Source organism: Mustela erminea, chromosome 8 (genome assembly GCF_009829155.1).
Source record: "Mustela erminea isolate mMusErm1 chromosome 8, mMusErm1.Pri, whole genome shotgun sequence".
NCBI lineage: Eukaryota > Metazoa > Chordata > Mammalia > Carnivora > Mustelidae > Mustela > Mustela erminea.
This window is the reverse complement of record NC_045621.1, coordinates 81,511,531-81,525,631: the sequence shown is the minus strand read 5'-3', so window position 1 is coordinate 81,525,631 and position 14,101 is coordinate 81,511,531. Positions and strand designations below refer to the sequence as shown.

Here is a 14,101-nt window from a genome sequence, read left to right as displayed (position 1 = left end):
CAGAAACCGTCAGCCACAGTGGGGTCAGATACAGGGAGACTCTCTTCTCCTGGGGTCCAGGAGAGAGGGGGTTTCCTGAAGTCTTTTTTAGGGTTTGTGAGATTTTCGTACCATTACCAAAGCAGCAAAGAGTCATTTGTTGTTCTTGTTTTGTTAAATGGCCGTTTTATATATAGCTTGAATGACTAGACTACAAATCAGTTCTTAAAAAATCTGTAACTAAATTTTAATTCTCAATTTTAATTTCAGGAGTCTAAGGTTCACTTAAAAGCCTATATAGCCAACTCAGTGTATGAAAAGACAAAAATACTTACGTTTTTAACTTCTTTATATTCCAGTCCTGATGAGAAGCCTCAAAACAAATCATTTTCTAAATTTTCTCTTTTCTCGAAGACAGTTTCTGTTTGGGAGTTAACTTCAGTTTATGAAAAATTGTTGTAGTGTGGTTGTCACTTGATAAATGATATTATTTAAATGAGTAATGGAGATTTCTTGTTTTCGGTCTCTCTAAAAGTGAATATATAATGTACTCCATCTAACAATTTGGATTGAAGGGCAAAGTTGGGGAGAGGTCTTCTGTTTTTTGTACAATTTGCTACAAATTAATAGGCCATTTTTCTGCTGTAGTAAGTGCATTTTCTCCAAAACCCAAATCATGATTGTTCTGGAAACAAAATGGTTTATTTTGGTGATTCTTATCAAGTTTGGAGAAATAATGGGTTTGTTTGAAATTAAGCAAAGCTACAGTTTCTTTTAAGAAGTTTCAATGGATGACAAATACTTACACAAACTCTGTACATGTTTATTCTGACCGTTTACTGACATTTAGTTAATTTTATGAATAGATAAGGCTAATAGGAATGTAGTGGGCTGATAGTTGGCAATGGATAGGGGTAAGAAACATTCTCTTGGTTATTCAATCAAATACTTGGTTCACTAATGGAATGAGACTTGCTGGGAACAAAACATTGGAAAATAACCCCTTTCCATAATTTTAACAAGATGTCTGATTCTGCTGCTTTTTATAGAAATAAATTCTTGGGGCACCTGGGTGGCTCAATCAATTAAGTATCCAACTCTTGATTCTGGCTCAGATCTTGATCTTGGGGTTGTGAGTTCAAGCCTCATGTTGGGCATGGAGGCTACTTGAAGAAGTTTTTTTATGGTACCTCAAAATTCTCCATTTCTTCTAAGACCAAACTGGAAGTAGCTCATTTATCTGGCTGGCTCAATCCCATTTTCAAAGACTAAAAGCTCAAACAACGCGTGAAGCATAGGACCTTCCCTATGTGCAGCACCATGGTCATGAATGAGGAAAACGCCAAGCCAGTCTGATCGCTGCGTACCTCTGTGTGAAGATTATAGGATGTAACAAGCCTTGTCTTTGGGTTTGAGGCATTGGCAGGACTGTCCTAGGGTAGAGTTTCCTGGTGTCCAAGCCACATGTAGGATGTACAGGGTCAGTCAGGGTGAAGGAGACTCTGGGCTCTCCTCTTTCCTGCCCTTCTCCTGCCAGCCCCTCTAACCACTTGGGAGAAATGGGAGAAATGAAGATAAAGGGCTGCGTGGGTGGATCAGGCTGGGGGGGGGACCACCCCTTGTCCGGGTGGTGGTGGTGGTGGTGGGAAGAAGGCACTGCTGAGAAGGGTGGTTCTCCCTGGGAAGCGGCTGTGTCTGTCTCAGCTACCACTTTCCATGGTCCTCAGAACTGTACCTGGCATATAAACACCCAATAATTCCTTGGTAAAGGTTGAGTGGTTGGGGGGTGAGGGCTCACATAGACCAGGACAGAGCTGCTTCCCTTCCCTTCTGACCATTACTGCCTTGAACGGCACATAGCCCAGTATCAGACCTAACCCCAAGATCTTACACCTGGGGAAGTCACTTGATTTATTGTGCAGAAGGGCCCTCTGTGACTTGGAGGCCTCCACTGAGTTAAGGCATCACTTATACATATAAAGCAAACACTGGAATTCTTTGGGATACAAAGCAATATCTTCCTATTAAGAGCAGCTTCTTAAATTTGATCATGTTGTCTTCCCATTGAATAAAATCCAAGCACATTCTCTTGGCTAACAGTGCCCTATATTAAGTGGCTCCTGATTTCCTTTCTCACCTCTTTTTGTGCCACCCTCTGGTTCCTTGAACACTCCAGACCCCTTCCTGCCTGCTCAGACCTCTGCTCAGTCTGCTCTGTTCTCCCATGGCTCTTCACTTGCCTCTGTCTTTCTGCGATCCTTTAAAGATCCACCGAACTGGCATTCCCTCAGAGAGGCCTGCTTTGCTCTCTCTGTCATCCCCTCTGTCCCATTATTTTGTACCTAGGCATTTTGTATTTCCCCGGGTGTTTGCCTTCTTGTTTATTAGCTTTCTGCCACACTTGATTGAAGGCTTTATAGGCTGTGCTGTTTTCTGATTGGGTTAGCCTCTAGTCTAGTCCCTGGTCAGAAGAAGCTCTCACAAAATGAATGAATGAATGAAGCCTCAGCCCACTTTTCATCAGAATGTGTTTTATGTAAAAAAAAGAACAAAACAAACCTTTTTTTTCTTTCTCAGATTCTCAATATGCAAAACACATATGCCCATTGTCCGTGTGGATTTGCAATGTAATAATTCCCTAGCCTTAGTACGGAAATGCCTTCAAGGATAGGGTTTGTGATTTAGTGCCTGTGGTCTAACTACTATTAGTGCTTTTTATTCCTAAACTTCTAATGTGTTTTCTCTGCCCTTTCCTTTCGTCTTTTTTAGCAAGGGAAGCCATATGTCTTCGATAGAGTGCTACCTCCCAGCACGACCCAAGAGCAGGTTTACAATGCGTGTGCAAAGCAAATTGTCAAAGGTAAGTGCTATTTCTTTATTTCCTCCCCAGCCTTTCAGAATAATTGAAAACATTAAGTGATATTTGCAGCCTAGGACTCAAAGTCCCTTGACTATAAGCAGAGGCCTGCTAATTAGAACCACTGAATTGTAGCCCGAGCTCTGACTCTGATTTGCTAGGATGTCAAGCAAGTTCTCGCACCTCTCTATACTTCCTTGCTAAGGAAATTTCTTTATTTCTTTTGTCACCTTTTTGGCAGAGTTATTCTGCCACCTAGAAGCTTAAAAGCTATGGTCACACTATTTCTGTAATGGTTTTAAAATACTGCCGTAGGTATAAGACCTCCTTTTTACTTTGAAGGAGACAAAAATATATGTATTTCTGATGCTCCAGTTGTCTGTTTTTGGCTGATTCATTTTGGGCATTTGTCTCTTCAGGGAGAAGCCTTACACATGGAAAATTCTCGGGCATCAAGGAATTTTCTACAGCATCATAAAATCACATTACTTTGTGGGTTATCAAGCTCTTCTTGCTACTCAGCAATTTCTTAAACATACTTCTGTCTAACCCACTTTCCATCTTTCCACCCAGATACCAACATTTGTTCCTCCAGATAGATAGCCTGAAGCCTAAAATCATCTCAGAGATCAGCCCTTTTCTCTGGGACTGGCCTTGGCCCTGAAGGTTCTGCGTCAAAATAACAGCAGGAAGATGAAGCAATTTACACATTGCTCTACCTTGCCCTTTCAAATCAGGGGCAGGCTGGAGCTTGCCTTGGGGGAGCTCGCCATCTGGACAGAGCTGAGGGGCATCTCCTGCTTCATTGTTTTTCATCTTCATATCTTAACCTTCAACTCTGAATGCTATGGCCCCTGTGCTTTCAAATGTCCTGATGTTTCCACCTTTGTAGGTAGCTGTAGATTTAAAGAGCAAAAAAGCAAAAACAGAATTCAAAAAGCACCTTGTCATGCAAGATGTGCTTGTTTTTGGAAGCTGCCTAACCTAAGTATTTGAAATTCCTGAAAGCCAACCCTGGGTGCATCTGTTCGATTAGTTCTGACCCTGGGCACCTGCGTGGGAGACAGCACGTAATGTTCCTCACTGAGGTGTATGGTTATTCATGTTCCTGTTGCAGACATCAATTGATTTTGAAGGTCTTCACAGGAAGATGATACAGAAAACAGAAGAGAAAAACATGCCCGAATTTGGGCTCTTCTTGAATTAATACTGTGGGCCTATATTTGGTGGTAATATTTGTCTTCTCTCTACTTCTCTTCTCTTGGATCTCTTCCTGTCTAAATATGTTTTCTCTCTCTTTGGAGTGCGTTGTTCTAGTTTGCTGCTAGTCAACCCTTCTTCCTCTCCATTAGCAGACTCTTCCTTATTTTTATTAAAGTAAGATTAATCACATGTGAGCCATAATTTCCTTCTTTTTCTCTCCCCTTCCATTATCAGAACCAAATAGTATTTACCACGTGCTGTGCCAAGCATGAGGTCCATTTCAACACATCTCTAAGTTGATGTTGTAATTAGAGATGGATGCACTCCCTTTTTCAAAAATCCCATGATTAACAAACAATCATAACCTTTCAGTCTTCATTATTAGAGAAGTTGGGTCTCTTTCAGTGTTTGGGTTTTTCTGTAGTATGAAATGTCAGAAATAGGCAGTCCTTGGAAAGTTCTTGTGAAGATGTGACCTGACTGGGTCACTTGAGGCCCAATATATGGTGAGCCACAAAGAAAACCACTTAGGGTAACATTAGGCTCTGACATGATATGATAAACAGATAGTTTTCAGATGCTATAAATGTAATGTGAGCATACTCATTTTGTAACAATAAAGAGTTCTTTCTTCTTCCTTGAAAGGAAACTAATGGGGGGTGATGAAGGCCTAATTTAACTTTTTTTAATATCCACTGAGTCTAGCATGAGGGGAAGTGGCCATGTTATGTATGCATCAGCAAGGTAAAATACAGAAGTATAAGAAAAAACTCCTTAGAATAGTTAATAGGTACAGCTGAGGTTTCTTTATTTCTTTTTTTTTTTTTTTTAAGATTTTATTTATTTGTTTATTTGACAGAGATAGAGAGACACAGTGAGAGAGGGAACACAAGCAGGAAGAGCAGGAGAGGGAGAAGCAGGCTTCCCACTGAGCAGGGAGCCCGACGCAGGGCTTGATCCCAGGACCCCGGGACCGTGACCTGAGCCAAAGGCAGACACTTAACCCACTGAGCCATCCAGGCAGCCCACAACTGAGGTTTCTTTTGCCATGACAAGCCCTATTTAAATCAGGAAAGGAAGGTGGCACTGTAGGGGTCTCTTTTTCTAGAGGCCAGAAATTCAATCAGATAACATCTGAAGGCTACCGCAGCCCCCACGATTCATGGTAATGTAGTGGACTGGCGAGCGTTTCTTTCAAGGCTCTCTGAACCCTTAACGTTTTTGAGATCAGGAAGACTCCTTTTAACTGGATAGCTTTTTTCTCTCTTGGTTTTTTCATTCCCTTCAACTTCACTGGGTTTTTCAAAACATATTTCAAACATTTGATTGTAGAATTCTGGTACCTCCCACATTCCCATCTTTGTTTGGTGTGTGTTTTTCTAAAATGTTGTCTGAAAGAGTATGTAGAATTCTTCATTTCTTCCAGAAAAGCTTATAGGATTTGTGACTCTCAGCATGGTAAATAGGAAGGTTTCTGTGGACGTGCTAGGAATTAAAAACCATGGTTACTGCTTGCTATTGTTGAAGTACGAGGAACTATTTCCCACTCTACAGAAGTCACTCTGGGCATTTGCCTTTCAAATTAACTTGATGTGGACTGTACAGGGCTAGAGAAGGTGGTTCCTTGTTTTCTAGATCTGATTTCTTTAGGCTTCGTTTGTTTGATTGTTTCTTTTACCCATTCCTTTATGCAGAGATAGTAAGTATTTACCATGTAGAGTAAGCACTGCTAGGGATTAGAGTTACAAAGGTATATAAGACTGTCTGCAGGGGTGCCTGGGTGGCTCAGTGGGTTAAAGCCTCTGTCTTAGGCTCACGTCATGATCCCAGGGTCCTGGGAGGGAGCACTGAATCAGGTTCTCTGCTCAGCAGGGAGCCTGCTTCCCTTCCTCTATCTCTCTGCCTGCCTTATTGCCTGCTTGTGATCTCTGTCTGTCAAATAAATAAAATCTAAAAAAAAAAAAAAAAGACTGTCTGCAGAAAGCATCATGGATAGGGAAAGAGACGGAGGCACCCATAGTTCTTGTACCTGTGAGGAGTACATGCTTTAAACTGGCTGTGTGCAGAATGCTGTGGAACCACAGAAGGAAGTCATGGGGGACTGATTTTGGTGAATGGGGATGAGGTTTAGAGAATTAAGGAAGGCTTCTTGGAAAGGTTGGGTCCTGTAGACTCTAGAATATGTCTACATTCTGTACAAGCACAAGGAACAGCAAAATCATAAGACACAGATTATATGGCTTGTTTGGGCAACTTAGAGTGTTATAAGGTACTGGGGGGCCAGAACTTAAAAAGAGAGGCTAGATCAGAGTTTGGTGGAAATGGATGGGCAATGTGGATTCACTGACAAGTTTCAGGCTCAGGATACTATAAATATGTTTTATTATATTATATGTGACTCTTAAGAAGAAGTATATCTATTTGGGTAGCATTATCTGTCAGGCACCATCTATGTACTTTACGTATGTTATCATATTTTAAGTCTCAACAGTTTTATGAGGTATGGGCATTATTGGTTCCATTGTATTAAAGAGGGATTTGAACTTAGATGACTTGCCCAGGTCAGTTAGGGGTTGGTGAGGCTGGAATTTGAGCCTGAGTTTTGCCGGTCTTCCTTGAATTTTTCTACACTCTTCTTCTCCCACTTTTCTGGAGAGCTCATAATGAGCATTTAGTAACAATTTATGAGTTGTTACTTTTCTATCAGGCCACATGGACTATTAACCAAGCATTGCAAAAGGACAGGGATAGGAATGGCCACAGGAAAAGGGGAGAGGAGAGAGAGGGAGAGATTGTGGCAGGTGGCCTTCGGGGGGCCCTGCCTGTCTCCCCACAGTGAGATGCATGTCCATTCTGAAGATGACCTTCCCTTCAGACTGGCTGGCCCACCATTCTGGTTTGCCACTAGTGTTCAGCAGGGCTGCCTCGAGGCATATGCCTACTTGAGTAGTTTGTTGGACAGCCAGAGACTTAGGGCTCCAAGGCAGGGATGACTTGTCTGTCACTATTGCCACTGACAGGCCACCATTTCATTTGGGGAGTTGGTACGAGGCCATGCCTTCTCAGGAACTTGTATGATTACATCCTCAAATTCTTACCCAAGAGTACAATTAACTCTTATGCTCTAGGAAGATCTGGACTCAGAACTAACAAAATCTAGGGTGGAAAACTGGCTTCTGAAGTCTATAGCAAGAGGCGAGAAGAATTTTCAAGTTTCGCCCCCCTCTCTGGAGGTGAGAAGGCTCTTCCCACCTGCTGCAGAACCTCTCTTTGGGTTTGCTTGGCTGCTGGATAGATGTGTGCTGTGTTTGTGGGTGCCACTAGCTTTGTGGTGTGAGCTGAGGTCATATCACGCCAGAGCCCATCACAAAGCAAGGTTCTGTCTGGCTGGTTCCTGGCTCTGCGGCTGGTGCTCAGAAACCGTCATTCTGCTACGGGAGAGGCTCTGAAACAAATGCTTTCCTTGGGCCCAGGAACTGTCATTCAGTGTGATGAAAGTGCCTTTTTGTGGGCTGTTTCCATCAGGGTTGGGTGGGGGTGCTGGGTGGCTCATCGTGCCGCTCTTCCATCCTGCCTTCCTGGGCGTGTGCTCTGGCCTCCTCCACCTCAGCGGTCCAACCCAAATGCGCAGTGTGCCCTCACTTTCCCTCCTGCCTCTCCTCTCCCCTGATAATCAGACACAGACCGGGTAAACAAACTGGCCCCTACAACCTGGAGTTTGGAAGAAAATTGAGAACATTGGATTCAAAGAGCTTTTTCTATCTTTTTTTTTAAATAACCTTTTAAGTCACAGTTGAGTTGAAAGAAGGCATCGGCTCTGTTCAACCTTGAGCACTAGAGATAGGTTCTGCAACAATGAATTAATTGCAACATGACTGTAAATAGTACTTTATCTTTTTTTTTTTTAAAGATTTTATTTATTTATTTGACAGAGATGGATCACAAGTAGGCAGAGAGGCAGGCAGAGAGAGAGAGAGGAGGAAGCAGGCTCCCTGCTGAGCAGAGAACCCGATGCGGGACTCCATCCCAGGACCCTGAGATCATGACCTGAGTCAAAGGCAGCGGCTTAACCCACTGAGCCACCCAGGCGCCCCTGTAAATAGTACTTTAAAGACTAAGCAGCATTTGTTCTGATGGAGTTTTATGTACTCTCTTTTCCTTTAAGAAAAAAAATAATAATAGTTGCACTCCGTGTTGAAATAGCAGCAACAAACAGTCAAGGATTCTCCAAGTAGCGCCTCCTGTGTTCCTTGGCTCCCTGCCCTAAGACAAGTAGTGCTCTCCCTGAGCTCTTGTTTTCCCGTGTGTGTCCTAGGCCTCACCCTGCAGGAGTCCTGGGAGCAGCAGCTAACTAGGAGTTAGTAGGATTGTGCATTCTGCCCAGGGAAGTTGGGTTTAGAGGTGTGGACCCCGTCCAGGGGTGCCTAATTTAGGTGCACCGGCCACACTGCTTGGTGGCAGTAGAGGAAACGTGCCAGGTTTTCTCCTGTCCGTGGGGCTCTGACTCTGAGCTGGCTTTTCTTTAGGGCGTGGCACGTTGCTCGGCGCCCCCTTCTGTGTGCATGTGCACTTGCAGGGTCGCCGGCGGCCTCTGAGGGGGAGCAGAGGGAGCTGGACCCTTGGCCGTGGCCTCCTTACCCCTGATCTAATAATGCCTGGGCTGGTATGTCCCAGAGTGCCTCCTACACCGGGAGGTGTAGGTGTTTAGGGGGAGATGTTTAATTTCTGATAAACAGAAGCTTTAGTGCTGTGATTGTGGCTAGCATTCCAACTGCCCAGAGCTGTTTATATCACGAATATAGAATTTTAAAGGTACACCCGCAGGATGGGAGCCTCTTTCTTTGTGTCCCTCAAAGCACGTTGCATTCATGGCTATTTAGAGGCTCTTCACTCTGAATCTGTTCTCTGAGCAAGTTGGCATTTCTGTGAAAACTGAAGCTTGAACCCCCAACCCTTACACTGTGGTCTTCAAGTTTTTGCTTTGGTTCCCAAGGAAACCATTACCAGAAGTTTGATATGTGTGAACATTCTCTCTCTCCCTCCTCTCTCTCAATATAGCTTGACACAAACTCTGGAGGGCTGCTAAGATTTAAAAAAAAAAAAAATTCTGCTGCTGAATTTCTCTCTCTCTCTCTCTCTCTCTCTCTTTTTTTTAGCTTCCTTAAGGAAAATCCCACTTTCTTTTCTGACCCCAGTTCACACTCCAGTAACCTCAGATCAATAACATGTAAATTGAAAAAATTTTTAGAAAAGCTAACAAAACAACACAAATTAACTGGCATTATGAAATTTGGAGAGATCAAAACCACAAACCAACCAGCCTAATCAGGACCTGAACTAGCTGGAGCTGGTGGCCTGGCCTGATGAGGGAAGGAGCCAGGGGCCCTGAAGAGGACACCTCAGTAGGGGGTTCCTCAGAGAGGTGGTGAAGGGAATTGCCACTTTTTTTTTTTTTTTTTGCCTCTTCATTAACATATTCTGTAAGAATGTGAGTACATTTCTTATCGCCTCCACTGTCCTTTCAGGAATGAGACTTCGTTCCCTTATGTACAGCTGTTGGGTCAGGGATATTAATCGTACTATTTACCTTTCGGTGACTTGATGCAGAGGAAGGAGGACTGAGGGAAACGAGTGCTAAATATATTTTAATCACCTCAGCTGCTTTGAAGGAATTCCCACAGATAAGCTCCAGTGCGGAGCAGCGTCTGTCCGCATGCTTCCCCTTGTCCCTGTGTGAAATGGAAGCTGGCCTGCCGAGTGGGGGGCTTTGCACAGTGTGCTCATTGTGTAATTAAAAGAAAATCCCGATGCTGATGGGCCTCGGCCACCCTGCCAGCACCATCACTGAAAAAACAGAGGCCTTAACTTTGAGGGCCCCGGCGTTTCCGGGCCGATCGGATTGTCCCCGTGTGGCTGGGTTTACAGAGTGGGGCCCTGTCCTTCTCCCCAGCTCTGGACTAGCTCCGTTCTCAAGGGGCTCCGGGCCGCCTTCCTGAAAAACCTCCCCCAGGAGCTCGCCTGCGCCGGCATTTCAACTGACCCAAATCAGATCTTTGGGAAAGAAATTCTATTCTATACCTCACTCCAGAGAGTCAGGACACTGATAATGTTTTTCTTCCTCCAACTGATCTCAGGAGATCAATTTAGAGAAGAAAACTTGAGTATCTTTCTGCTGAAAAGGAAGTGTACTACTGCTCGATATCTGTCTTAATATTGATGTTACTGGGAGAGAGTGTCTATGTCTTTTTTTTTTTTTTTGCCTCTTCATTAATATATTCTATAGGAATGTGACTACATTTCTTATTTGGGGAACAGTGGAGGCCTTCATTTCTGCTTTTATCTCACAATTCTACTTAAAATGCAAATGTAGTTGAAATACATCATTTGTGTGAAAAATGAGATGGGCCATTTGGAATATGTAATTTTAAAATATGGAACCAACACAAGCATACGATCAAAGTAATGAGTTAATTTTAATTTCTTTTTCTTGCCTGCAGATGTCCTTGAAGGTTACAATGGGACGATTTTTGCCTATGGACAGACCTCATCAGGAAAAACGCACACCATGGAGGTATGATTGCAGCCTGCTGGGAAGCATCCTTGCGGGTGGCTCAGTAGCTCTGTACGACCAACCACAGTTGGGTACCTGCAGCCCCCTGACTGTGAAGTGAGAGACGGTAAAGGGACCGGTCATGTCTGACCAATTCATTTTGGCATTGTGGAGTTTCAAAATAATGATAATAAAATCCCAGGAGTTCAGAATTTCAAAGAAAATCCTTTGTTGGTGGCGCTCTCAAAATGGTAATAGTACATTCTTTTAAAATAGTCATCAGTAAGCTAAACAGTGGTGTGAGTATCCTTATGGACTGCAGCCCTAATCCCACTGAGAAAGTCTGCTGTGAGAATCATTTATGCTAAGAAGGGCCACTCTAGGGAGGCGAATTTCCTCAGAGGAAATAAAAAACCGTAGGACAGAGATGCAAAGAAGTTGGCTTATGGACCAAATTCAGCCCAGAGACATATTTTTATTCTGCCTGCACACCTTGTGTTTTTATGTTTTTAAAAAATTATTATTATTATATGTATTTTTTAATTGCAGGCAGTGCTTAAAATGGGATGATTCCACACAATTTTAAGCTTCCAAATTTGGCTGAAAATTCTAAAGATCCTACAACTAAGCAAAATTTCAGCATCCTATAAAGCGTAGGCATCACTAGCACAGACATCATCGTCTTGTTCACCTGTTTATTCAAGTTTCTAGTGCATGGAACAGTGGCTGTTCCTCTAGGAGGGGTTTGATAAAACACTTGTTAAATTGATAGCCTCGAGGTGACCGTGGCCAACCCTGTGTGTGGGTTGGGCCATCCAGTGTACCCCAGCCCCCTGCATGCACAGTAGGAACTAGCATGCAGCCTCCTCTGTCATTAGCGTGCACACCTGACCTCTGCGGGGGTGTGAAGGTGTGAGCCCAGCTCAGAGTGTTGGCTGTGGAGCCTGCGGCTGTCTTCCAGGCTGTCTTCCAGACAAGACACAGCTACAGATAAAATTGGCCCCTTTACCTCTTCTTTTCCTGCTTTTCGCCATGGCCTCCTGTAAGCCCTTCAGGGCCGGATACTCTTCTCTAGGCTGGGCCCGCCTGACAGGTGAGCAGAAGTAGAAGAGTGGTTATTATAAGACACTGTGCAGAGGAAGTTTGGGGAACTCAGCTTACAAGCAGCAGGGTAAGATGAATCCTTGATCCTTCAAGCTTAGGATTTTCATTGACGGTACCCTCCTGGGAATGTTACTGAGAGAGGTCTGCTGCAGAATCGGTTTAGCTTATGAATCATTCCTATTGAAGAGGAGATTTCAAAGACACAAGGCTAAAACCCTTGGGGCTCTGATGTTCTGCTCACACCAATTCTAAGTGTGCCTGTGACTCTGGGGGATCTTATTTCTGTTGTGTTGACTCACTTTCAACCATTCGGCGGAGGGAATGGGGGACAGTGGCTCCGAGATCTCACAGATTAAAGGAAGCATGAAATTTGTTTACCACTGCTTCTGGGCGGAGCAGGACCGTTCCCTGACACCTGAGCCTTGGTCATGCTCTTCTTTGCATCTCATGTTCTCATGCAATACCCTTTGGAGATGCAGGCACATCCTCTTGCCTGCCTCTCTTACTGGGCCCCAAACACTTAACCTTCCAGGCACTAGCAAAGTTGCAGTTCTGTATTTCCCAAGTACCAGCAACTCCAGTAGCCATAACAAAAGCTCCTTCATAGGCCACAAGGCATGGGGGGGGTGTGTGTGTGTAGCGCATCTCACGACGTTGTCCGTCAGTCTCTAGGTTTTTGAAACATTACCAAACAATATACAAAATAACAACAGAAAATGTGATAGTTAGAATCCCCCAAATCATAGGGACTGTTTATAAGAGTGACCTTTTTAGCTTTGGGATTAATTCATCTTTGGAAAATACAGTTATTTGCTGTATGTCAGAAATTTAAAATGTAAACCATCAAAGGAGAGACCTGTCCCCAGAGTAAAATCATAGTTTGTGGTGTGTGTGTGTGTGTGTGTGTGTGTGTGTGTGTATGTTGGGGAGGGGTGAATCCGTGGATGTAAGGAGATGGCAAAGACAAATGCCAGCTCTTTAAAATGGAAATAGGAGGTGTTTTGTTAAATGAGGGCACCGGGAGCCCTGGGCGTCTCACAGCACGAGCCTTATGAGGCCTGCAGCATGCTCAGCTGGGGACCTTAGGGGAACTGGCTTCTGTGCAGGTTACTCTCACAGTAGATTTATTCAGATTTTGTAGTTTTTTCATCCACATCAGTTTTAAAAGGTTGATTGCAAGGGGCACTTTTCTTTACTATGACTTCTGGAGATCCTAGAAGGAAGGAATGAGTTGGGAGCCCTTTCCTAGACCGCCCCCCTTCCCAACACACACGCTTAGTCTGGTTCTTTCTATCCAGTGATTATAGATTGAAGAGATTTTAGAGGAAAAGAGAAGCCCCGAGCTGAAGTTGTAGAGACTGTGGGAGACCGAGAAATCCAGGACCCCGGAATGCAATTAAATTAAAAAAAAAAAACAAAACAAAACGAAACATAAAAAACAAAACCCTGCAGGGCTTGCACCATCTGAACGGATTTTATGTATTTGGAATTACACATTGTGATCTTTCAAAGGCTTTTGGAAGGGGATGTCAACTCCCTGAATGGACAGAGCTCTCACATTTTAAAGCTGTTTTTCATTTTAATCCCCTCATTTTTGGTCTGACATCCAGTGGTGATTCCATTACCTTCTATTGAGGAGAAAAAACAGATAAGCCTACGTAAAACTGGAAAGATTAGCTTCTGAAGATGCAGCATTTAAGGTGGATTCTCAGTAAAAATAGGAAACACTTGATGGTGCTGATGCCAGGCTTGGTAGGACACCGGCATGAGCTGGGCCCTGGCGTGTGCGGCCAGTGTTCCAGCGCCGGGTTGAAGGAGGGCTGCTGGGGGTGCCGGCTGTACGGAGAAGAGAGGGCTGGACCTTTGTTTGGCCTGTGGTGCTGGGAAGAGCTTCTGTGGGCCTTGGGCTTTGCTTTGTGGCCCTCTTTGGCACAGATTTAGATGGATGGAGACACGCTGTTTTTCCTTCTGCCCGAAGGGACACCTGGAGCCCATGGAATGGTGCAACCCCCCCCACTGCTGAGCTGAGCCTGCCAAGTGATTTTTAATGAGCCTGTCCAAGTGCATTGGTGCTCGTGTGAGCTGACAGGCTGCCTGCTTTCCCATCTTAAGTGTTTCAGGAAACTGTCCTGCTTGGGAGGTTGAGGAAGCACCTGGGGCTAGAACAAAGGGAGTCTTGTTCTGTGGCTGATGGCCTGCGTCTGGTTTCTTCTTTCATACATGCCCCGAGAAGGCCACATTCAGAAGTGGGAGAAGTTTTTGAAGAGGATTATGTAGGATACAAGTATAAAAATGTTCTTTTTGTTTTCTGAGAGAAAAGAGGATGATGAAGTGGGACGTTCCTTTGCTACCCAAATCCATCCCAATCCTTCAGCCAACTGAAATTGCCCTGGCTCTCTGGAAGGGAG

General features: G+C 44.1%; 1 protein-coding gene across 1 annotated transcript in view; it reads left to right on the top strand.

Annotated features, from left to right (window-relative positions):
• KIF5C (kinesin family member 5C) overlaps positions 1 to 14,101 on the top strand; it is a 157,057-nt gene that overhangs the window by 50,162 nt on the left and 92,794 nt on the right. Inside the window, exons 2-3 of the mRNA XM_032356183.1 lie at positions 2,749 to 2,839; positions 10,537 to 10,610. Of these exons, the coding sequence (XP_032212074.1) occupies positions 2,749 to 2,839; positions 10,537 to 10,610 (165 nt within the window). The remainder of the gene's footprint in view (positions 1 to 2,748; positions 2,840 to 10,536; positions 10,611 to 14,101) is intronic.